The sequence below is a fragment of the Hydra vulgaris genome, chromosome 01 (genome assembly GCF_038396675.1).
Source record: "Hydra vulgaris chromosome 01, alternate assembly HydraT2T_AEP".
NCBI classification, from domain to species: domain Eukaryota; kingdom Metazoa; phylum Cnidaria; class Hydrozoa; order Anthoathecata; family Hydridae; genus Hydra; species Hydra vulgaris.
Window position 1 is genome coordinate 70,276,755 of NC_088920.1, and position 24,213 is coordinate 70,300,967.

Genomic DNA, 24,213 nt, shown 5'->3' on the forward strand with positions numbered 1-24,213 from the left:
TATGATTATTATTTCTTTGTTGAAATAATAATTAAATTAACACAATGTCATGCTAGTTGAATAGCCCATAATATACATGTTGAAAAAATGATGGAGATGCACCATTTTTTCTAACACACACACTTTTTTTGTAAATTTTTTTATGTGTTATACTCGTCTTTACATACTACTTTTCTTATTTAAAAGTAAATAATTCATACTTGAATAATTTATAGCAAATTAATTTTCTTTTATTTGTTCAAAATAAAAGAAACTTACTTTAGTATTTTAAAATCCATTTAATTTATTTTATGCTTAATGCTTATTTTATGATTTCATTAATTTTATGATTAATGCTTATATGTTGGCGGGGAAATTATGTGTGCAAAAAAAATCTCAGTACAGTTCAATGCAACCTTAGTTGGTTCAATTATTCTCGTGTTTTTTTTTATCAGAATAGTTTTTATTATGATACAACCAGAACATTTTAGTTTCATTTAACTGAAACTTTTTAGTGATTAACTTGAGCTTTCTAGTGTATAACATCAAATTTCTAGAGTTCAACTGAAGTTTTTTAATGTTCAACTGAAACTTTCAAATTTTTAAATGAAACTTTCTAATGTTTTACCAAAAATTTTTAATGTTTATGAAATGAAACTTTCCAATGTTTAACTAAAACTTTCTAATGTTTAACTGAAGCTTCAACAATCTAGATCTTCTTATATTTATGAATGGTAATATACTCGATGAGTTGTCTACCCTTTTGTCTTCTAGGATTAACTCTTACTTCCAATCTTTCTTGAAAACTATATATCAAATCTATTACAAAATTACTATCTGCTAATATTGCATCTTGTTATAGTGCTCACCACTTTCTTACTCCGGATTCTATTCTTTATCTCTATAAATCTCAAATCTTTGTATTAAATAGTGTTGCTGGGGCAGATCTTCAAATGATGGCCTTTTCCTTTTAGACAAAGTGCAAAAATGAATTGTAAACATAATTGGATCTGCTCCTGCAGCCATTCTCCTCTTTTTTTTTCTATAAGTACTACAATGGACGCTGCTCTAAAGAGCTAGTGTCTCTTGTATCATCTACTAAAATTCCTTCTCATGTTACTGGTCATTCAATTAAGTCTCATCCTTTTACTGTGACTGTTCGTAAGTGTTCCAAAAATTCTTATTTTTTTTATTTTTTTTTCCTCGAACATCACTTCTTTGGAATTTGCTCCCTTCATCTTGTTTTCCTGATTCATATCATTTGCAATCTTTTGAGTTTCTGTTAATTGTTGCTTTATAAATTTCATCTTTTCTCTTCCAGTAACTTCCAACTTTAATAGTGGTTGCTTTGCGGCCATGTTGCAAGTGAAGATGTTAAAAAAAAAAAAAAGTTCTAATGTTTCTAATAAAAAACATTTTGTAACTGCTACTAGCATATTATTAATTATATTACTATCTTTATTATTAATAATTATTTATTATTATTAAATCTAGCTATCATTCATAGTTAAGGATTTTTTATTTGGTTTTTGCAACACTAAAATATATCAGCTCCAGTTTTTTTAAAGCTAAAGTTTGTTATGTTACTATGATTTATTGTTGTTTATTTTATCTTTATTCAATTTGAATAAAGATAAATTTTCAATTGTTATGTTATTATATTAGAAATTAAAATAAGAAATTATAAAATAATTTAAAAATTTAAAAAAATTACTCTCATTTTTTTTCTGAAATATATAAATATATAAATACATAACTTTTTCTGTAATTGTTTTAGCTATGAATCTTAAATTTGAGACTGAAATTGAAGATCAACAAGGAAATCTTAAAGAGCTTATTGAAGAGAGTGATGACTTATATCATAAGTTTCAAAACAAATCTCAAAAACAATCTGAACTTTTACAGGTTACAATTTAAATGGAAGTTTTTGATGTTAAAAACACTAAGTTACAATATTTTGGATAAAATTTGTGTTTTTATTTTGTTCATCTATATTATCATAATATAAAACATATTCATATTATAAAATGTGTAAAAATAGTTTTAATAATGTTATTAATATTTAATAATATTAATATTAATTCTTTAAAATTTTGTTAAATATTTAATGTAAATATAATTGTATTACTAATGTTAAATAATGTAAGAATGTTTATATTTAATTTTATATAATAATATAATTTTAATAAATTAATAATAATAATATTTTAATAAATAACTTGTATTATTTATAATAAATATTGTTACAAAATAAATTTATTAATAAACTTTTTTAAATAAATATTTTTAGTTGTTTGCAATACTTATTTCATTCTTTGTGTAGATGTATGAAATTGGGCACATATCCACAAACTTAAGAATTAGTATTCTTGAAGTTGAAGAAGATTCAGAAAATATTGCTGATCAATTTTTATCTGGTAATTTATTTTTATTTAAAGTTTGTTTTGTTAAAAAAAAATTCCTTATTTTGTTCCAGTCAGTTAGTCCTTAGTTTGTCTGGTTTCTCAGTGTCGTTAACCTTTACCAACTTGCATTTTTATTTTAAAATCTAGAATTTTTTATAAAATGAATTTGGATTAAGCATTCAATTTAAATATTAATAGAAAAAAAACATTTAAAAATTTTTTATGTTTTGGGGTAAATCTGGAACATTTAGTTGTTCCAGTTGCACAAGGCGTATTTTAATTTGTTCTGTATATGGAACTTCTGGTATTAAAGGTGCTATTTTATTTTATTGTTCAACATATATAACATTGTATTTTTTTTATTAATTATCAATATTTTTGAATTAAGTCTCATTATTGTAAAATAAAGTATTTTTAAAGTTATAAAATGTTTTTAATCATTCCAAGCTTTTTAAACTTTACTCATCGTAATGGTATTACGATGGTATTGATAAAAACAATTAAGAGTTTCAAACATAGAACAACTTTGCATTTTGAACATTTTACTGAAAATTTTAAATCACAACCCTTTTTTGTACATCGATGTCTTCCTTCAATAAAATCTGGCCAATGATCCATGCTATCATACCTTACATCATTATTTACTTTCCTTTGCTTTGGAATTGGATGAAAATTTTCTTCAAAGCTACATTTACTTGCAAGATTTGCTCCAGGTCTTCCTTGTCTTGGTAGATCTAACACCATTTTATTAGTCAACATTACACTATCAGATGATTTTAGAATAAAATCTCTAAGCAAAATATTCTTATCATTACCATCTTTATTAACAGTTTAGTATATCAACCAAGCATTTGTCATGCAGACACTGAACAAATAGTATACTATGCGATCATAATACTTTGTACTTTTGCGATCAATACGATATAATGAATGGTACATATCACATAAGTCAACACCATATACTTGTTGTACTCTTTAATAATTGCAGGGCATTCAATTTGATTTTTTTTAGCTTTACCATCGACTCAATAGTATCTCTTGGCTTCTTATCAATATTTGGAATTAGTTTTATTTTAACTCTATTCAGCCTAACAGTAGATACGAATTGGTAACCCATCCTTTTCAAATTAATGGTCAGTGTAAGAGATGCAAACCAGTTGTCAAAAAAAAATCTTTAAATTTTTTAATTTTGGTATATTTCTAACTAATTTCATTACAGCAAATGTACCAGTTGATTCTAATTTTTCCAAAATAGTTGAAGCATTATTGTTAAATTTTGCTTCAACCGTTTTTTTTGTTGGTGGTGTAGAGGTTTAATTTCCACCTTTGTACATATTGGTCTTCTTAATTCTTCACTGGAAGCTGATGCTGAAGTTGGAGGAAGAACTTTATTTGAAGTTTTGGTTTGTTAAGATGGGTTATTATAAAACCGAGATACTGTTATAGATGAACGCAATGATTTCGGAATGAGCTTAGTTCGATCGGTAACTTGTACATTATTTGATGAAGCCGTGGTGTTTTGTGTTACAGTAGAAATTGGTGCAATATTTGTTTTCTTTGCACTAGTATATAGAAAAAAATCGTAAATGATCCATGTAAATGAATTTGAATCCCTATTTCCATGGCTTTTTCAGATTTTATTGCCGCATAGAGCTTTTTTTTACCTTTTTAAGAAACAATCTTCTCATCAAAACTATTATACTCTTTCAGATCAATGGAGTTGCAATTTAGTAAATCATACAGTTGGCAAAATTTAAACAATTTATCATGATTGCGATATTCTTTACTAATAAGATCATATCACTATTAAATGCTAGATGGAAATTATTTTTGATATCTTCAAATCGGTTTCGTTGCATCGTATTAGTGATTTTTGAATATCTTGTATCCTGCGCCCAATACATACAAGTAGATGGCATTTGAATAACTCTCATATGGAACAAAATACTTATATATTGCTGCAATATATTGCAGTAGCTAATATTGGCACTTTCAAAAAACAAATTTTCCCTTTTAAAAACTAACTGATAAAAAAGTGTAAAAGCTTTCACATCACATGATTGGTTTATCTCACATCACATGATCTCACATCACATGATCCGCCATATGTTATAAATTAGGTACAAATAAATTTCTTACAAAATAGAGTACATAGTTCTTGAAGAGATACCATCTTACATTGGTGTTGACTGGGTACCATCTGAAATTGATCTTGATTGGAGCTTTTTTGAAATTTAAACCTTTTATTCTTTTTACATTAAATTTGTTCTTTGTTTTTAAGTTCTTTGTTTTTTTAGTTCTTTGTATTAAGTAATGCTTTTCCTTACTTTGTACACTTTACTGCATCTGTTCATTTCTGTATCTGTCTGCAATGTGCTAACTTAAAAACTAAAAGTTTTGCTGTTATAAGTTTATTAACTATTTTTAAAGTAAACAAACTTATTCACTCTCATAACAAATGCAATTATAACCTCACCCCAAACCCTTTGAAGAGTGTATACACTTTTTAGCTACTAGTATCCATGTCAGTTTATGTAAAAGTTTTAAATTTTACATAAAAGTGTAAATGAAAGTTAATAAATAAACAAAATAAATCTAGTCCCTAAAATATACTATTTAAAAAAAAACAAAGATGGCTGAAGTATCTATCTGCAAAAATGTTTAGATTAAAACCAGTTTTCAACAGTGTGTTAAAAAATGGTGTTAATATGAACACTAAAATATAACTGTTTTAAAAAATATAAATTAATGTTTAAAGAAGAATGATTACCTTGTTTAGAAGAAAAATAGAAAAATCTTGCTTCTTAATCTACTCTCGTACGTATAAACTTAACTTGTTAAGTTTATTTATTTAAAAAAATTTTTTTTTCACGTTTTGAAGTCATAAAACATGTCTTCTTTTTTTTTTTAGGATCTTTGAATCTGGAAAGTTTTCTTGAAAAATTTCTTGATAAAAGAAAGGTTGTTTTTTTTATAATTTCTTATTTACATAGTTTAAAAGTTTATAAAAGTCTTCAAGAAATGTTTCAAACTTATTCTTTTTAGTTGACTCACATAAGGCGTGCAAAAGAAGAAATGCTAAAGTCAGTTTTTGTCTAAACCTGTTTCAACGTGGTTCTCAAAGATTCTTAATACTTTTATAAAAAAAAATGATTTAGGTTTGACAATCATTACTTACAATTAATAAATTATAAGCTTCTTTTTTAAAGTTTTTTTAAAACAATGAAGATTTAAAATTTTTTAATGGAAAAATTTTTTGCATTAAATTAGAAAAGTTATAAACTGACAAAAACCTTAGTTGCTTGATAATCTTAGTTATAAAATAACTATCTGTATCAAAATAATAAAAACTAGCTAAAAAATTTTATACTAAGTGCATTGTTGAGTCCTTAAATCATTTTTAGTGTTTTATGATATTTCAGAGATAAATATAAGTGTTTTATGATATTCCAGAGATAAAGAGTCTTTTAGTATTTAAATTTTGTTTCTAAAAATTTAACTTGTTTTTAAAATTGTTGTGTTTTGTAATAAATATATGAGTAGAAAAACTTATTTATTTTAATAGAATCCTAATTCCATGAGTTGAAAATTGGTTCATGAAAATTTTCTGTAATTTCATAGTCTGTTTTTTGTTTTATATTTATTGTTTTTTTATTTTATTGATATATTATTTGGTCATTTATTTAAACTATATTTTTGCATTACTGAGATGTAGTAAAATACCAACTTTGTCTTATAAAAATAAAAAATAAATAAATCTAAATATGTTTTTATATTTGTAGATTAAAAATTTCAATTTAATTTTTTTTTGAGAGCAAGGTTAAGTTTCTGTAAAAGTGATATTCTTTTTTATTAAATAATAAATGTATTTGTTATTTATATAAATATATTGTTTAGTATTTTATTGTGTATGCTAAATTAAATATAATGTTAATTATGCATTAGTTTTAATTCATACTGCATAAATACTTAGTGAGTGTAATCAGTAGATTATATATACGTAATCTACTGGTCACACTCTGATATATATATATGCACACACACTAAAATAACAATTTTTAAAAATTGTTTCACCTGATTGTATTATATTTATAATAACTCTAAGTTAAAAAAATTAAAAATTTGAATAAAAAGTAACTTAAGGGGTGCCTCAAATCTTTTGAACATTTAGCAAGTCCCTAATGTTAACAAAAATAAATTCTTCAAAAATAAGTCAACCTAGTACTATAGTCAAATTAAGCAAGTTTTTTTATTTTCAAAATAGAAAAATTTTTGTTAAGATTTTAAACTGCATAAAAAATGTTGTTTTATAACTAAAAATAAAAAATATGCATTTTTTAGATATATATATATATATATATATATATATATATATATATATATATATATATATATATATATATATATATATATATAAATTATGTTAGTGTATTCTACAAACAGAGTGCTCAATGTTCTAAAAGAACAGAGCAATAATAAATTAGTAAAAACACTTATCTAATTTTTGAATTCTTCCTGATGAACCTACTGATGGTGAAACACAGTGTTGAAGTAATCAAAAATTAGATAAGTGTTTTTACTAATTTATATATATATATATATATATATATATATATATATATATATATATATATATATATATATATATATATATATATATATATATATATATATATATATAAAAGAACTGTTCAAAGTTGTAATGGGAAAAGGTGGTGCAGCTGCTCCTAAAGGTGCTAAAGGTAGTGCAAGTGCTCCTAAAGGAAAAGTTGAAAAAGGAGGAAAAAATGATGCTGCAGGTATCCAATGTTTTTAAATTAAATATTTTATATTTTGAAATGTCAGTCTTTTGCTGCATTTTTTTTTTTATTAAGATGGTAAAGATAAAGCTGCTAAAAAGTCAACAGGAGGAACCTCTGTTAAGGTTAAATTTGAAACCTAAATAACAGTTAGATAAAAAATAATTTTTAAGATAATTTGTTTATATTTTCTTTTTTAGTTTTTTTTTTGTGGATGTATTTTTTTTTTCAAGAGAGGTCTTTAATGACTTAAGAGAAGGTTTTAGTGACCAAGAGAGGGTCTTTAATGACTTATATCTTGCTAAATCTTTATATATATATGTATATATATATATATATATATATATATATATATATATATATATATATATATATATATATATATATATATATATATATATATATATATATATATATATATATATATATATATATATATATATAGACCAATTGTATATAAAAAAAAATAATTTTTGAACTTTATTTGGGCTACCCTTTGATTTGATGTGGTTTGTAGTCAGGAAAATTAGTTCAAATTTGCAAACTTAAATAATGTGCTTTAGGGACAGCTCAATTAACTTTACTTTTTAACAGGTCCCTATTTTTTGAAAAAAGAAGTTTTCTCAAAAGTATGTCATGTTGGGTCTTAAAAGTAGCCAAATTATATTAAAATTTAAAAAAAAATGATAATTTCATACTACAGTTATTATTTTAGATTTAATTTAACAAAAACTATGGTTTTTTTTAACTAAAAATAAAAGTTTTTAGAAGTTTTTAATAAAAATAAAAATTTTTTAATTTATTTTTTATAAAACAATTATTATTTTTGAAATTTATATATTATTTTGCTTCTTTTGAGTACCAGGTTGACCTACTTTTAAGGAACTTTTTTTTTTTAATTTTAAGACCCCATTGAAAAGTAAACTTAATTGAGTTGTTACTGAATATTGGAATAATGCTTTGAAACTTTAATGATTTACTTTTTTTCATCAATTAACAACATTTAAATATCTAGCCACTTAATTATAAAAAAATATTTTTTTTTGAACTGGTCTAATATATATATATATATATATATATATATATATATATATATATATATATATATATATATATATATATATATATATATATATATATATATATATATATATATACATATATACATATATACATATATATATTTATATTTAAACAACTTTAAAATGTATTCTACAAAATAGAGTGCTCAATGTTCTTAAAAGAACAGAGCAATTATAAATTAGTAGAAAATCACTGAACAAAAATTTTTTTCATTTTACATTGTGTTTCATCGATCAAGACTCATCAGAAATGAATGATCAAATTAATTAAACTTCAATTTATACCAAAAATTAAATTACAGGAAGTTGCAAATATGTTTAAATATGTATATATATATATATATACATACATACATACATACATATTTAAACAGTTTTAAAATGTATTCTACAAAAAAGAGTGCTCAATGTACTTAAAAGAACAGAGCAATTATAAATTTGTAGAAAATCACTTAACAAAAATTTTTTTCATTTAACACTGTGTTTCATCAGTAAAGACTCATCATTTCTGATGAGTCTTTATTGATGAAACACAGTGTTAAATGATTTAAATTATTTTTAAGTGATTTTCTACAAATTTATATATATATATATATATATATATATATATATATATATATATATATATATATATATTTATATATATATATATATATATATATATATATATATATATACGTGTATATATAAGTGTATATATATGAGTAAAGAAAATATCTTTATGTTATCATGTATAATATTTTCGTGGCAGCACTTTGATATAATTTTGGTTCTTTTATTTAGCAGTTCCTCAGGTTTTGGATATGATATAATAGCAAATTTCTTTTACAGACATAGTGGGTATCTTTTGGAAATATTTGAGTATGGGGGTACAGACTTGGGAATAGACCATGTTAGCATAGGGGCTTCGTTAAAATTGTTTTTTAAATCCCAGACGTAGTTTGATAGGGCAGTAGACTTTTTGTATTTTGGTTGGCTTCAAGGTTGACTGCTTTTTCTAAATTATCCGGTGCTTTTTTATAGGTTTTTGTAACATTTTCGTTCATCAGTTTATTGTGGTTTTCAGCAGACATTTTATATAGGTTATTGTTTTATCAGCAAATATGTGAACTTCTTTGCTGGTTACAATTTTAAGAATATCTTTTCTTATTTTTGTTTGAAATTGATTGTTTATGTTTCTGAATTTAATAGATTTAACCAAATTTAAAAGGTCATTTTCAAAGTCGTTAAGCTCGGTACATTGAGGGGGTGTTAGTTTTGATTTAAAACCGTAATTATCGTTTGTTTCTTTGTTTTGTTTGTTTTTTCAGAAAGTAATAAGTTTTCCAACGAACTCATGAAACTTTCTATTTTTTGTACGAATTTGATATTATAATTTGTTTTTCCCGTTGTGGGTATGTTTTTAAGAGAATATTCAAACTGGATGTTATCCATTATTGAATATACAAATATAGAGTGCTCAACTTACAACTATTAGGAGCATAATACGTAAGTGTATATATATGAATAAAGAAAATATCTTTATATTATCACGTATAATACTGTAGATTATATATATGTATATATATGTATATATATATATGTATAAATATATATATATATATATATATATATATATATATATATATATATATATATATATATATATATATATATATATATATATTTATACATATATATATATATATATAGAGAGAGAGAGAGAGAGAGAGAGAGAGAGAGAGAGAGAGAGAGAGAGAGAGAGAGAGAGAGAGAGAGAGAGAGAGAGAGAGAGAGAGATTAAGCATTTATCGTTTTGTTTAAGTTATTTATACTTGTTTTGTAATTGTTATTTTATTATTTTACATTGGATTCTTTTAACACTTTTTGTTTTTCATCACAAAAAAAGTTTTTATCAGTCATTGCTCATTTTTTAAACATTTTTCACTAACTGTTATACTTTACTTCGACATCTCATTTTACATAATTGTTGAGAAAAACATGTTTTAACAAATAATTGTTACAAAATTCTATCATGATTATCCTATATACTTTAATTTTTAATTTAGTATATACTTTAATTTTTTTTTTTAATTTGTAAGCAAAATAAATTCAAAACTTCAATCATTGATTGACTATATTTATATATTCCCTAGGAGACTCCAAGATTTGTGTTGAGGAGAGATACTTATTTAGGAATAGATGATTCTTTTTAATGATAAGTGAATTTCAAATAGATGTGAAAAATTGTATCAACATAGAACAAGTGTTTTCAATTAAAATTTTTCAACTAAACTTCTATTAAATTATTTGAATAATTGTTATAATAAGCTTTATTCTTAGATGGCTCTTAGAGTAGTTCATCAAACCGTAATAAATAGACTCAAATTCTGCAAATGGCCAATAATCTCTAATTATTAATTCATTTAGAAAGGCTTTTCAAAAGTAATGTGATGTTGTCATATTTAAGAAATGTTTTCGGTCATTTCTTATGCATGTTGCATACCAATGAGTCTCAGTCTTGGAACTAAGTCTTAGTTTGTAGCACAGGTTTTCATTGGTATTTTAGAACCAAGATGAAGCATTCACTTTGTGTAGCATTCTATTGTGTAAATGACCTACCATCTAATAAAACTTCTTTATTTATTAAGAAGTTAAACAGTGGAAGTTAGTAAGCGACAAGGGTTGATATTTGACCAGGCCGGGGGTCAGGTTTGATAAAAATAGCTGTAGCCAGGTTTCTGCCTGGGGCTGCATAAACATTGATACATTCTAAATATATAATATTATTTTAAATTTATGTTATGTTTTATATATATATATAAATACATATAAATATCATCATCATGGTCATCATCACAATCATCATCATAATTATCATCATCATTGTTTTAATTTCAATTTAATATCTCTAGCATCTTCGTTCCATAATGAAGCTTATACCATATGTAATGCACTCTCTCCAAGTTTTATTACTTCCACCTCTACCTTTTTCTCTTAAAGCTTTTCCTTTCTACATGCTGGTACCTCAGCATACCAAAAACACCTTAATCTTCTCAAAAAAGTCTTTTCCAATACACTCACTATTTCTAATCTCTGTCTAAGATCATGGCTCTGTTTCTTGTCTTTGAGTCCACCACACATTCATCTGATCATCATTTAGAGAAGGTATTAAAATCTCCTATAAAAGTTTTGACTGACTTATCTGTTTCAGTCTTGTGAAACATGACTTAATGGCGTCGGTTTTGTTTTCAGAGACAGCAAGTTTCTGAGGCGAGTTGATCTTATTAGAGAAAGCTTTTTTTATTTATATTAGATCATCAACATAACTTAATGTTAAAACCTAATTTTAATAATGTATTTATTTGCTATCATAATTTATAATAGTAATGTTTTCCTAAACATTTTATGTTGGGGTGTTCGATTTCGCTTTTTAACTAGTTTCGGGATCTAAATTTATAATATTACTATTAATTAAATTTGACCCTACTTCGCTACTCTTTCTAACCACTTTCCATTGGAAAGTCAAAAAAAGTTATAATAATAACACTATGAATATGAAAATATGTGAGCCACTCAACTGTAAAGCGTGACTTTAACAGTAAAATGAAAATTGAAATTTGTGATATAAAAAAATAATAACAATCTAATTTTTTATTTAAAATTGCCTTTCTCATGTTCCTTGAGTTTATTTTTAAAAGTATTTAAATTAGCAGAGTTATCAATGTCATAGGTTAGACTGTTCCATTTATTAACAATCCTATTAGTAAACACACCTCCCCACAACAGTGTTTATGTTTGAAAAAAGTGTACATGCCCTATATAAATTTAAGGTTTGATTATAGTGTACAAAATTTCACAAAATTGGAAAAGCATGTCCCATACAGTGTTTTTTTTTTTTTTAATTAAATAGTTTTGTAATTTAAAAAAAAAGTAAAAATTATATTTGTAGTTCAATTATAATTCTTTTTTTTTAATTTTCATTACTACCTGTAAAATAAAATAAATTACAGTTAGAACTAGAAGCTTTTTTAAAAATATTATTAAACTATGAATAAATTATCAATTTATAAAATTAACTATAATAAATATATATTAACATAGATATATATTAACTATAATATATATATAGTAACAGCTAATTTTTTGGGTATTACATATTTTTATTTAAAATAAATGCATTTGCAATTACTTTAAAAGAAACCATGAAAACATTGCTTCTTCAAAAGCGTGTGATTTTTTAATGTAAAAAATTAAGTAATGTTTGCTTGTTTTAAAAAAAATTTTTAAGATTTACAGAAATATATAGAATTTAATAGAATATATAGAACTATTATGTATATTATAGTTTTCATTTTTTATTGTGCGTTTAACAATACCAATAATATGATATTTTATTATTAAATACTTAATATTATAAATATAATAATATCATATTAAGTATTTAATAATAACTTAATATAATAACTTATTAAATACTTATTATTATATTATTTTTTTTAAATGTCTCAAAAAAGGTCAAAACAACTTTTATTTTATTTTTATTTAAATTTCTTCAAGTCCTTTTATTTAAATTTCTTCAAGTTTATACGTTTTTTTATAAGTAATTTTTTACAGTCATAATGTTATTGCATATTAGTTATCTTCAATTTGCGCGTGCTTTGCAAATGCGTGAAAAATTGTTTTGAATTAATAAAAAAATAATAAAATTCAATTAGCATCTTTGATATATGTAAGTATTATATATCTTATTAACTAGAATAAAAGTTATTTGATTTTATTATTATTAACTCCCTTATAATTTAATAAAAAATTATTAGAATAAAAATAAAAAAAAATTGAAAGAATGAAAAAAAACCCGGCATTTTCATGGCCGATGACACGGGTTTTGAAGTGGAGGTGCACAACCATCTAGTTCTAAAAACAAGTCCTCTATACCTAGAATTTCTCTTTAAAGTAAAAAAGTGAAGGGGGTGCCCCCTCCCCCACGTTGTCAGCCCTGTTATTTGACATACCTCTTAAATTAGACGTTTGTCAATAAATAAAGAAACGAACGTCAACGTTTATTAAAAAAAAAAGATTTGTCGCACCCTGTTATATAACTTAATTATCTTTTATTATTTAATTATCTTATATAATTTAATCATATTACATAATATAAATAGATTTTATAATGTTGTATTATATAATAATGTTTATATTAGATAATATATTTGTGTATTACACAATATATATAAATTTATATTTGTGTGTTACATAGTATAATGTATACTATATAACTTAATGTATTATATAAGTATTCTTTTTAATCTAGCTAAAAGTTAAATAAAAAATATAAAGTGTGAGATAAAATGCCTAATTTTGCAGCAACACACTTTGATGCTTGCCATAAATGCTGCTGTATATGCTATCGAAAAGCAGACCGAACACTTTCAGTAACAACTTTGATACTTTTGAAAATATTGGTTTTACCAAACTATAATAATGATAATCCATCCTTTGCAACTGGAATATGCAACACCTGCAACATAGTATTATTGCTATGTGGAAACTACTCCATGTTCCCTTCAAATACATCCACTTGCAGCATCAGGAGTAATTCTCTCCATCCTAACCAGAAGTAAAAATCTCTGTGATTGTGCTATCTGCAAAATAGTAAAATCAATTAAACCTGAAACAAAAAGAATTAAACATGGAGATAGACCAAGAGTTCTAGAGAAATCATCCAAAAAAATGTGTATAACTATATGTAATCAGTGCTTTCAATCCATTGATTCATTACGAGGTCATACATGTACAATATTTTTTGGTTCAACAAACCTTCTTCAGATGATCGAAAACTCCCTTAATCAAGAAGAAGGAGACAAATTAGCTGCAGATCAAATAAGAGCAAAGTTTGAAGAATCAGAAATTGTATCCCTTAAAACAGGAGGGCGATCTTTTATAGTTTCATAAAGATCAAAGAAGCCTATTTCAGAATGGAGTCACAAAGATTTGATGACCATTAAAGTTGATAGAAAATTGTCTGGTTCTGATATGGATGCAATATCAAAAGCGATTTGTGTTAAGCATGGTCGAAAATCAGTAACACATGGGTTTAAAGAATTTATGGTAGATAACAATGGGTCTTTAGTGAAGTACTTCTTATTATTTCTATAAATCGGAAACTGAGACTTTAACTGTGCGACCTGTTGTTCTTGTTAAAGATGTGGAGAAACTCACCTGGAAAATGATAGAAAAAAGAAAACAAGATGCTTTTAATGTTCAGGTGAAAGTATTTGTTGACGGCAGTGGAGGTTTCTTCAAGCTTGGAATTGATGCTATTGACGTGGCAAGTTACTTCAATGGTGATATCACCAAGAGATCAATTTATTCTGAGGGCATTTGTCCAAACCTGAAAAAAGAAATGTTTGTTGATAAGATATTACTCAAAGGAAAAGTCCCAAATATTCAGGAGAATTATGAAAACTGTGCTGTCTTTTTCAAAAATATTGGCTTTCTAAATATTAAATTTACACTTTGATTTGAAGCTACCTAATTTGATTTTAGGACTTCAAAACCATACTTCAAAGTATCCTTGCTGCTTCTGTAATAAGAGTACAGATTGTATAGATTGGCTCTTCTCTACAGGAGATAAACGAACCTTAAGATTAATTAAACATCAGAATCTTGCTTGGTAACAAGGGTGTAATTCTGACTCATCACTGAAAGAATTTTATAATTGCAAGAACCAACCTCTTCTGCCAGGAGATAATGAAACTGAAGTTATGGAAGCATGCAGTATACCTGAACTTCATCTCTATATAGAAGCAATTAAACTATTGTGGAATAACCTAGCAACAAGATGGGGAAAAGAAAAATGGGAAATCTTCCTAGAAAGCAATTTCCTTGTCAGACAAAAACGTCACGGTGGAGAGTTTGAAGGAAACCAAGTAAGATGACATTAACAAATAAGTTTAAAGATACTCTTGCTTAAGATCTAAAAGAATTTTGCAATGCCTTTGATGCATTCGATACTGTGGCTTAGTCGTGTTTCAGCAAGATACTCAGTATGGATTTTGAAAAAGCAATAGATGATTTTCTTGATATTTTTATTACTTTAGAGATCAAAACAAAGAGTACTACACTGCATATACTATATTGCCATGTAAAGGAGTTTTGTAGAAAGAATGGATATGCTGGGAATTTTCAGCAAACAGGCAGGAATCCATCACTCAAGATTCAGTGAGTTTTCTGAATACAAACTTCCAAGTGATTTCCACAAAGAAACATGCAAGACGGATCTATTATGTATTGTTCTTTCATACAACACAGAGCGAATTTGAAGCTTTATTATGTCCTGTCTACATAGGCTAACAAACTGTTTAAACTAAAATATTTTCTTTTATTGATTTTGACAGGATTCTTTGATTTATTGATATGAAATGAAATATTATTTTAAATTATAGTATTTATTAAAGAGTTAGTTTATTAGCACTTGTCTATGCCTTAAATAAGTATTTCTATAAAGTTCATTCTAAACCGGTTGTTTTTCTGCATATATTAATAAGAGAAAAATACAAAAAATTTTCCTCTCACAATAACCACCTTTTTTTTTCAGCAAATGCTTTTCAAATTTATGAAATACTTTTTTGTGTACATTATAATCATACCTTGCTAGAAAAATTTAATTTGGGCATGTTCACTTTTTTCAAACATAAATATTGTTGTGAGGAGGTGTGTAAAGTAATGTGTTCTTGCTTCTGAAATACAAGCATTTTGTTTGTGCAACTGTTGATTATGACCTCTTAATTTTGGATATAAGTTGTTTATTGGAGACTCTAATTTACTTTATGAATATCTTTTTTAATTTTATTAATTTTTAATTTTTTATATTTTATTCTCTTCGCTCTCTTTGTTTTTCTAATGACTTCTAATGAATTCTTTTAATCGCTTAAATTTTATACCTTTTAAACATCTTAGTCTTGTTGCTGTTCGTTGATCTTGTTCTATTTTATTGGTGTCTTTTTTATAATAAAGATTCCAAATTGGTGAAGCAAAGTCCATGTTGGGCCGAACTAATGAACAATACAGCAGTTTCATTTGGTCTTTATCTAAGTATATAAAACAATGATTTTTTTTGACCAAGTATTCTGTTTCCTTTTCCTGCGATCGTATCTATATGATTTTGCCATTTTATCATTAAATATTAGGACCCCTAAATTTTGTTCCAAAGATGTTTTTATCAAAGTGTAATGATTTTTATTGCTCGTTGGTTGGCTCATATAATAATTATAGCAAGGTTTTTTTTTCCTTATATGCATAATTTTGTATTTTTCATTGTTGAAGTGTAATAACTATTTTTTACTCCATTTACTTAGGTTCAATGAATCCTTTTGCATTGCACAGTTATCGTTGATATTTGTAATCACCGAAATTTACTGCAATTTTTTATTTCTCGTGATATATCATCAATATTGATAACAAATAATAGCGGACCTATTACTGAGTCCTGTGGCACACCACTTGTTACCTCCTTCCATTCTGATTTATAAGTACCAAGGATAACTCTTTGAATTCTCATAGTCAGATATGCTTTAAACCAGTTTACTAAAACTTCATTTTCACAGTATGCTTTTAATTTTTATTAACAATTTTTTGTGTACAACTGTATCAAATGCTTTGGAGAAGTCCAAAAAAGCTATATTAATTGAAAAACCATGTTCCAGGGACTGTGTAATTAAATCTAAAGACTCTAGTAAATTTGTGCAACAGTTTTTACTACGTACAAAACCGTGTTGCAAATCAGATATTAATTTATTGTTAACAAGATGCTCCATCAAAGCATCTCTTATTATACTCTCCACTTTGCATACGACAGATGTTAATGAAACAGGACAGTAGTTTGTTGCTTTCAATTTTTCTCTTTTTTTAAATATAGGGATGATATTTGCACACTGATATAATCTCAGAATTATGCCACTTGAGTAGGATTGATTAAAAATAATTGACAAGGGAGTTGAAATACTTTAAGAACATTCCTTTAAAACTCTTGGATGCACTTTGTCCTCTCCAGTAGATTTATTTCCATTCAATTTACCTAACTTTTTAATAACGGTGTCAATATTTATATCCGGATTTGCAATTGGTTTAGGTAATGCTTTATTAAATTTTGGTACATTGTCATTTTCCTTTTGAAAAACTGAATGAAAAAAATTATTCTTTACTTTAGTAATATCTGATTCAATTATTGATATTGTTCCATCTTCCATTTCCAGAGCACTTATTTTCTGATTGCTTTTAGTTTTACTGTATATATGTTGGTATATCAATTTGGGATTTTCTTTGGATTTATGAACAATTTCAAACTCATACTCTCTGATTGTTGATTTTACTGTCTGATTGACAGTTTTTTGTGTGACTTTATTGATATTTATGTATTTCCTTAATAAATTTTGGTCTCTAAATTTGGAATTCCTGCACTTGATTCACAGTTTTATTTTCAACTTTATCAATGCTGCTAATTTTTTATTAAGCCATGGTCTTTTGATTTTATTCATATTTAATTGTGGGATATATAGACTGCATGTCATATCATAATGTTGTAACCATTTATTGTAACACTTGTATGATTGACTTACAATTTTATTTGATGGAGTAAAATTATAGCAAAAAGTAAAAATATGATGTCCATTAAGTCTGTGTCGAAGTGGTGGGTGGTGTAGTAAATTGAAAATTTTTGAATTTCTTTCTGTTATTACCAGATCCAAAACATTGTTTTTTTTTTATTATTTTCAAGATGAAACGTTGGTTACATTTTGGAACATAAAGAATTTATCTAAGCCATCTATAAATAACTGCGCTATTTTGATTTTTTCCAGTTACTTTGCCTACATAATCGCTTCAATCGATTTGAGGGAAATTAAAATCCCCGCATAAGAGAATACCACTCTCAACCTCAATTAATAACTCATTATATTTATTATTTAACCAGTTAGCGTTTGTGTACCAGCATTTTAAATAACTTTCTGTTATCTTGTTTTTTTCGTGATTTGATAGGCAATTTTTTTGTGATTTAATTTGTGAGGATGTTTGAATTGATTTCTTGACTTAAAAAAGTATTTGATGGCTTGTTTGAACAGTTTTGGGGTGATGTAGATGGCTTTATAGTATCATTGGTATTGTGTATTGATTGGTTTTGAGTGTACAATATGGGATTTTTGCAATTCAACAAATGAGTGTATTAAATGGCCGTTGATTTCAAGGGTCTTAGATACATTGGTGCAGCTTATCCTGTCACTGCGGATGACAAATCAAAATGGGTTATTAAGATACCATGTTTTTCAAGATCGCTGTTTGCTGTTTTTCTTTCAATGTTAAGCTTATTAAACTCAGATTGTTTCGCAAATGTTTGATCAGGTCTGATGAAAACATTCTTGTGTTTAGTTTTGAAAAGATTGGATGCTACTGCTAATACTATATTTCTCGATTCTACACTTTCATATTCCACAATAATTGAGTTTTGACTGTTTCTGGCATTAGAGCTGTTTGTTACATTGGTGGTTGAACTGAACTTGGACTTTATTCTACGAGTTGATACAATTTTAGTGTTAACTTTTAAACATGATATTATTTCTTTCACTTGTTCAGTAGTTATGGATTTGTCTGCAACCTGGTCTGAGGTATCTCAAGGGAAAATGCCTACAAATATAGCCTTTTTAGCTTTGTTTTCAGTTGCTTTAACATTTGCAGATATTGCACTAACGATAGCTTTGTTAGCTTGGGATCCTGTCTTTGCTAAGGCTGCTGCAAAGTCGCTGTATTTTGAAATCTTACTATTAGTGTCATTTAAACAAACTTTTTTTTTCTCAAGTATTTCAAGTTTCAATTTCAAATCATTGATTACAACTTCTTTATCAATGACAATTTGCTCCAGATTGTCAATCCTCTCCATTAGCTCAGTTTTGACTTGGTTAATTGCAAAAGCAATTAGTGCTTTTACTTTCTTTTCTTGGTTCGATCCAAGAGCCATTTGATCTTGATTGGAGCTACCACCCATATTAGTGGATTACCTCCTGGTCGTAAAATATTAGGCTATTAGTTTACCTTATTACACAGGGACTAAAAAGTTTCAGTATCTGCTTTTTTCTGTTAAATGATTTTTTTTTTACAAATAGCTGATTATATATAGGGCTTCTTTTTGCACTCTTAAATAATAATTAATTAAATCTTAAATTTTTTTGATGAAATGCTACTTATTTCTTTTCTTTGAATAAAGTCACATGATCTACCTGCTTCACTAAAAGCAATAAAGTCACATGATCTACCTGCTTCACTAAAAGCAATAAAGTCACATGATCTACCTGCTTCACTAAAAGCAGATGCTGGTATAATGCAATACTTTTGGGAAACCTAATGAATTTTTTTCAAAATTTAACTAAAATTTAAAGGACTTAGGGAAGCTTCCTTTCTATAAAAGTTTATTTCTCCCAGTAAATGTTTATCTTGTGAAATCACTACCGTTTTTGGCATGTAAAATAATCAGTAAGACCAAGGATAATTTAGTAAGGTTTCCTAATACACATTAAAAAGAAATTTTATTATTATATTCTATTACTCAAATAAATTATAGGAAGTGTGATTGCAGTTCATTCTGAAATATATTTATTTTGAATTCGATTTAGGAAGAGAAAATAGTAAAAAGAAAAAAATGCTTCTATTTTTAAATTACCAGCCCTTGTTTATTTTATAACTTTTTTTTTTTTTTTTTTTGCTTTGGCGTTAGAATGAGAACTTTTTAAAATTAAATAAATAAATTCTATTTAAGTATGTTATTAAAAAAAAATTCATCATTAAATCATCAACGGTCGTAATAATATTTATTTTTTAATATTAGGAATAAACCAGTTAACTTAACTGCCCTAGTCAAAAAATCCTATAGGATCCTATAAGAATTTGGAACAAAAAAATCTCAGATTTCAACCCCATTAAGTTAAAACTCAAAATTTAGAACGTTTATAGTTTATAGTTATCAAAGTTTTTTTTTCGGTTCCAATATCATCCTTTATGGCTTTTTGGCTAGGGTGAGTAGCATTGTTGCGTTATAAATGTGCAAATAGTTTGGTTCAAAGCATAATAAAGATACTTATGTATAAAGGTCTTTGTGTAATCAAGCCAGTGCATTGCGTAATCAAGCCAGTGCATTTAACAAATAGTAGGGGCAGTTGTCTTTTCTAATTTTACATTAAAACTTTTTTTTTAATTAATAAACTGGGACAGGTCTTAAAAAGCTCCGAGTGGTCTCTGGGTGGTCGAAAATTGATAAAATAGATAAGAATTAAATAAATTCTTTTAATGACTTGTCAATGGAAAGTGATTGGAAAGTGTAAAAAGTAAGGTCAAATTTGATTAATATTAATATTATATTTCTAATATCTTGTAAAAACCTAAAGAAAATGATTAATTTTAAATACTTTTCTGGAAATTGGAAATAGATTGAATTCAATTTATTTCCATATACGGAAAGTTGGAAACTCATTAAACTAAAACATTTTTTTATGGCATTTATACTGTATAAATGAAACAATTTATTTTTCATCATAAAAAAATGGATTATTTAAAAAATTTCCACTTTCTCGGAAGGAAAGCGAAATTGAACTTTCCTAATTTTATCTAAATAAAGTTAATACCTAAATCTAACTCAAAAACTAATTTTCTAATATGACTGGATTTGACTTTTTTAGAACTTTGCAAGTAATGAATTTTTTTACCTGTTGCTTTAAGAAGAAGAACAAAAAGCAAATATTTTTTTTAGTTCTTAAATTCGATTAAAATAATCATTTTCTTTTTTACCTCAAAAATAATTTTTTTTTTCAAAGTTTTTTTAAAAAGGGAATCTAGCTTTCTTAAAGTAGTTCATTCTTTGCTTTTAAATGAATATTTTATATTAGTTTTTGAAGATTTTTTTTTTTTGGTTTGCAGGTGCGTCATATCCTGTGTGAAAAACAAGGAAAGTGTATGGAAGCAATGGCACTTTTGAAAGCTGGTAAACGATTTAGTGATGTTGCTACACAATATAGTGAAGACAAAGCAAGGTCTGGGGTAAGAATTAAAAAATTATATTTAAAAGAACTTTTGTTCGTTAAGGTATATAGTTATTATCTTATAAACATTAGAACTAATGAACTAATATTAATGATAAAATTGATTATAATGTTTAAAATGTTTTAACAAGAAGTTTACAAGAGGTGCATGAGAGGTACATGAGAGGTGCATAAGAGGTGTATGAAAGGTGTATGAGAGGTGCATAAGAAGTGTATGAGAGGTGTATGAGTACTGCATGAGAGGTGTATGAGAAGTGCATAAGAGGTGTATGAGGGGTGCATGAGAGGTGCATGAGAGTGCATGAGAGGTGTATGAGAGGTGCATAAGAAGTGCATTATAGGTGTATGAGAGGTGCATGAGAGGTGTATGAGAGGTGCATAAGAGATGCATGAGAGTTGTATGAGTGGTGCATAAAAAGTGCATGAGAGGTGTATGAGAACTGCACATTATCTCAAAACCACTATCCATAATGGTAATTAACTCATTTAGAAATGGAATTTTCCCAGATCTACTTAAGATAGCTAAAGTGACACCAATACATAAAAAAGGTTCTCTACTGGATTACTCTAATTATCGTCCAATTTCTCTTCTCTCAAATATAACCAAACTATTTGAGAAACCTATGCATAATAGACTCTTAACAACTCAATACAACTTTTCAAAGAAATTAAATCAGTATGGGTTTAAAAATAGTTATTCATTAACTCATGCACTAGTTGATATAACTGAAAAATTAGAACAGCTTTGGACAATAAATTGTTTGCATATGGTGTTTTTGTTGATCTCCAGAAAGCCTTTGATAAAGATGACCACTCCATTCTAATCAGAAAGTTGGAGTACTACGGTTTCAGAGGCACAACACTCCAATGGTTTTCTTCTTATCTTCAAAATAGAAAACAATTTGTTTCTAGTAATGGGATAGAATCTGAATTAATAAAATCAACAAATTAAAAAATCAACAAAGCTCATTATTAGGACCATTGCTTTTCCTTCTCTTTATTAATGATCTTAATACCTCTCTGAAGTTTTCCAGTGCTTACCACTTTGCTGATGACACCAATCTGCTTTTAATAAGCAAAAAAGATTAATAAAAATTAATAAAACAAAAAAGATAATAAAAACATTAAGAAAAATATTAACAGTGTCTTAGCGAATTTACTCCAGTGGCTTCTTTCCAATAAGTTATCACTTAATTCCAAAAAAAAAAACTGAAATTATTATCTTTAAAGTCAAACAAAGATAAAAAAGCAGATTAATCAATAAAAATATTAAAGCAGATTAGTTTTCAGATTAAGTAGTCAAAAAATAGATCATGTGAATTTTATCAAGTATTTTGGCATCAAAATTGATTTTAATTTAAGTTTTTCATCTCATCTTCTAGATTTTGCACTGAAACTAAGCAGGTCTAATGTTATGTTATCCAAAAATTGACATTATCTTAATCTGAAATGCTCCTTAACATATATCATGTTGTTTTTGAATCTCATCTTAGATATGCTTATCAAATAAGCAGACAAACTCAGTCTCTAACATTTAAAAGATTAACTCACCTCCAAAATAAAGCCCTGAAATAATCTACTTTAAGCATTTATTTCTGACCCTAACATCCTCTACTACATATCAAAGATAATTAAATTAAAATACCTTACTCAACACGCCAACTGTTTGTTTGTTTGGAAACAGCAACATAAAACCTTACCTCCTCTATTTACTGATTTTTTTTACTTATAAAAAAAATACTTGTTACCAACTTCGATCAGCTAAAAACTTCAAATTATCTATACCTAAACATAGAACTGTTTATAATGGCCATGAATTTATTTTTTTATCACTTCTATTTTCAATTTCTTATCATTTCTTTTATCTCGAGATTTTTAGGAGTTTTTAAAAATTCAATTAAAAAAAGTTAAAAAAAACTTTTTAATTTTAAAGGAGATTTTTCCTTCTTTTATTTTGTAGTGAGATTGGATTTTATATTTTACTTTTTAGGGAGATTTAGGATGGATGGTTAGAGGATCAATGGTATTTTTGTTTTAAAATTTTTCTTTTTATTTATTTTTAATTATTTATACTTATATAAATTAGCTAATATAAAATTATATATAAAGAAATTATTACATAAAAATTAAAAAATTGCATATATTACATAAAGTTGTTCCTTATATTATAGTTTATATATATTATGTTTCATTCAAAACTAGTACTGAATGTTCTCCATTTATAGAAGATAACTTACTCATTCATACAAAATGTTCTATAAAAATAAGAAATAAAAACATTCTTTCATACATGACTTCTTTTAATTATTATACAAAAAAAATTAACATTTATTTATGCAATACTTCTTTTAAACATTGTACAAAAAAAATTTAATGAGTAAGATTTCATTTATAATGATTAAAAATTTAAAATGTTTATGATATTTGGTTAATATCATAATAAGTTTATGTTATGATATCTTATAATGAAACAATAAATTTATTTTTAGGTTGGTCCTTTCCAAGATGCAGCTTTTGCTCTTCAACCTAGTACTGTAGATAATCCAATATACACAGATCCTCCAGTGAAAACAAATTTTGGTTATCATATTATAATGATAGAAGGGAAAAAATAAAATTTTTAATTTTAAAATATTTTTTTAATTTTTTTTGTAAATATATCTGCTACACTTTTTATTATAATTATTTGGTGTATGTAAAAGCTGTCTTTAGTTATGTAATTTAGGTATGTAGGTGTGTATGTCTTTAGGTATGTTTAGGTATATGCTGCCTTCACGTATAGAAAAACTGCCTTTATGTAGAAAGCAAGTTTAAAATCTAATTTTTTCTCCAATTTACAGTATTATGTGTAAGAAGTTAGTGGTGTTAAAAGCTATCGTTGTTAAAT

The 24,213-nt window shown here is 25.9% G+C and overlaps 2 protein-coding genes across 3 annotated transcripts in view; both read left to right on the forward strand.

Moving 5' to 3' along the window:
• The window catches only part of LOC100198947 (vacuolar protein sorting-associated protein 37A), a 37,443-nt gene extending 31,329 nt beyond the window's left edge, over positions 1 to 6,114 (forward strand). For both annotated transcript variants that reach the window (XM_065789059.1, XM_065789060.1), the window contains 4 exons: positions 1,757 to 1,884; positions 2,303 to 2,396; positions 5,296 to 5,345; positions 5,430 to 6,114. In XM_065789059.1, the coding sequence (XP_065645131.1) occupies positions 1,757 to 1,884; positions 2,303 to 2,396; positions 5,296 to 5,345; positions 5,430 to 5,483 (326 nt within the window). In that variant the 3' untranslated portion in view covers positions 5,484 to 6,114. The remainder of the gene's footprint in view (positions 1 to 1,756; positions 1,885 to 2,302; positions 2,397 to 5,295; positions 5,346 to 5,429) is intronic.
• Positions 6,115 to 7,052: 938 nt separating this feature from the next.
• On the forward strand, positions 7,053 to 23,958 carry LOC105845153 (peptidyl-prolyl cis-trans isomerase NIMA-interacting 4). The gene is made up of 5 exons (XM_065789062.1): positions 7,053 to 7,183; positions 7,259 to 7,308; positions 21,205 to 21,324; positions 23,317 to 23,349; positions 23,816 to 23,958. Exons 1-5 carry the CDS (start codon positions 7,087 to 7,089, stop codon positions 23,939 to 23,941), a joined length of 426 nt encoding a protein of 141 aa, XP_065645134.1. The 5' UTR covers positions 7,053 to 7,086; the 3' UTR covers positions 23,942 to 23,958.
• The last annotated feature ends 255 nt before the right edge of the window (positions 23,959 to 24,213 follow it).

Excerpts from the sequence above, each read along its gene's own strand:
- LOC105845153 (XM_065789062.1), top strand. The coding sequence starts at position 7,087 with ATGGGAAAAGGTGGTGCAGCTGCTCCTAAAGGTGCTAAAGGTAGTGCA. Across the intron at positions 21,325-23,316 it reads AAGACAAAGCAAGGTCTGGG|GGAGATTTAGGATGGATGGT; the intron begins GTAAGAATTAAA and ends TTTACTTTTTAG. Across the intron at positions 23,350-23,815 it reads GGATGGTTAGAGGATCAATG|GTTGGTCCTTTCCAAGATGC; the intron begins GTATTTTTGTTT and ends ATTTATTTTTAG.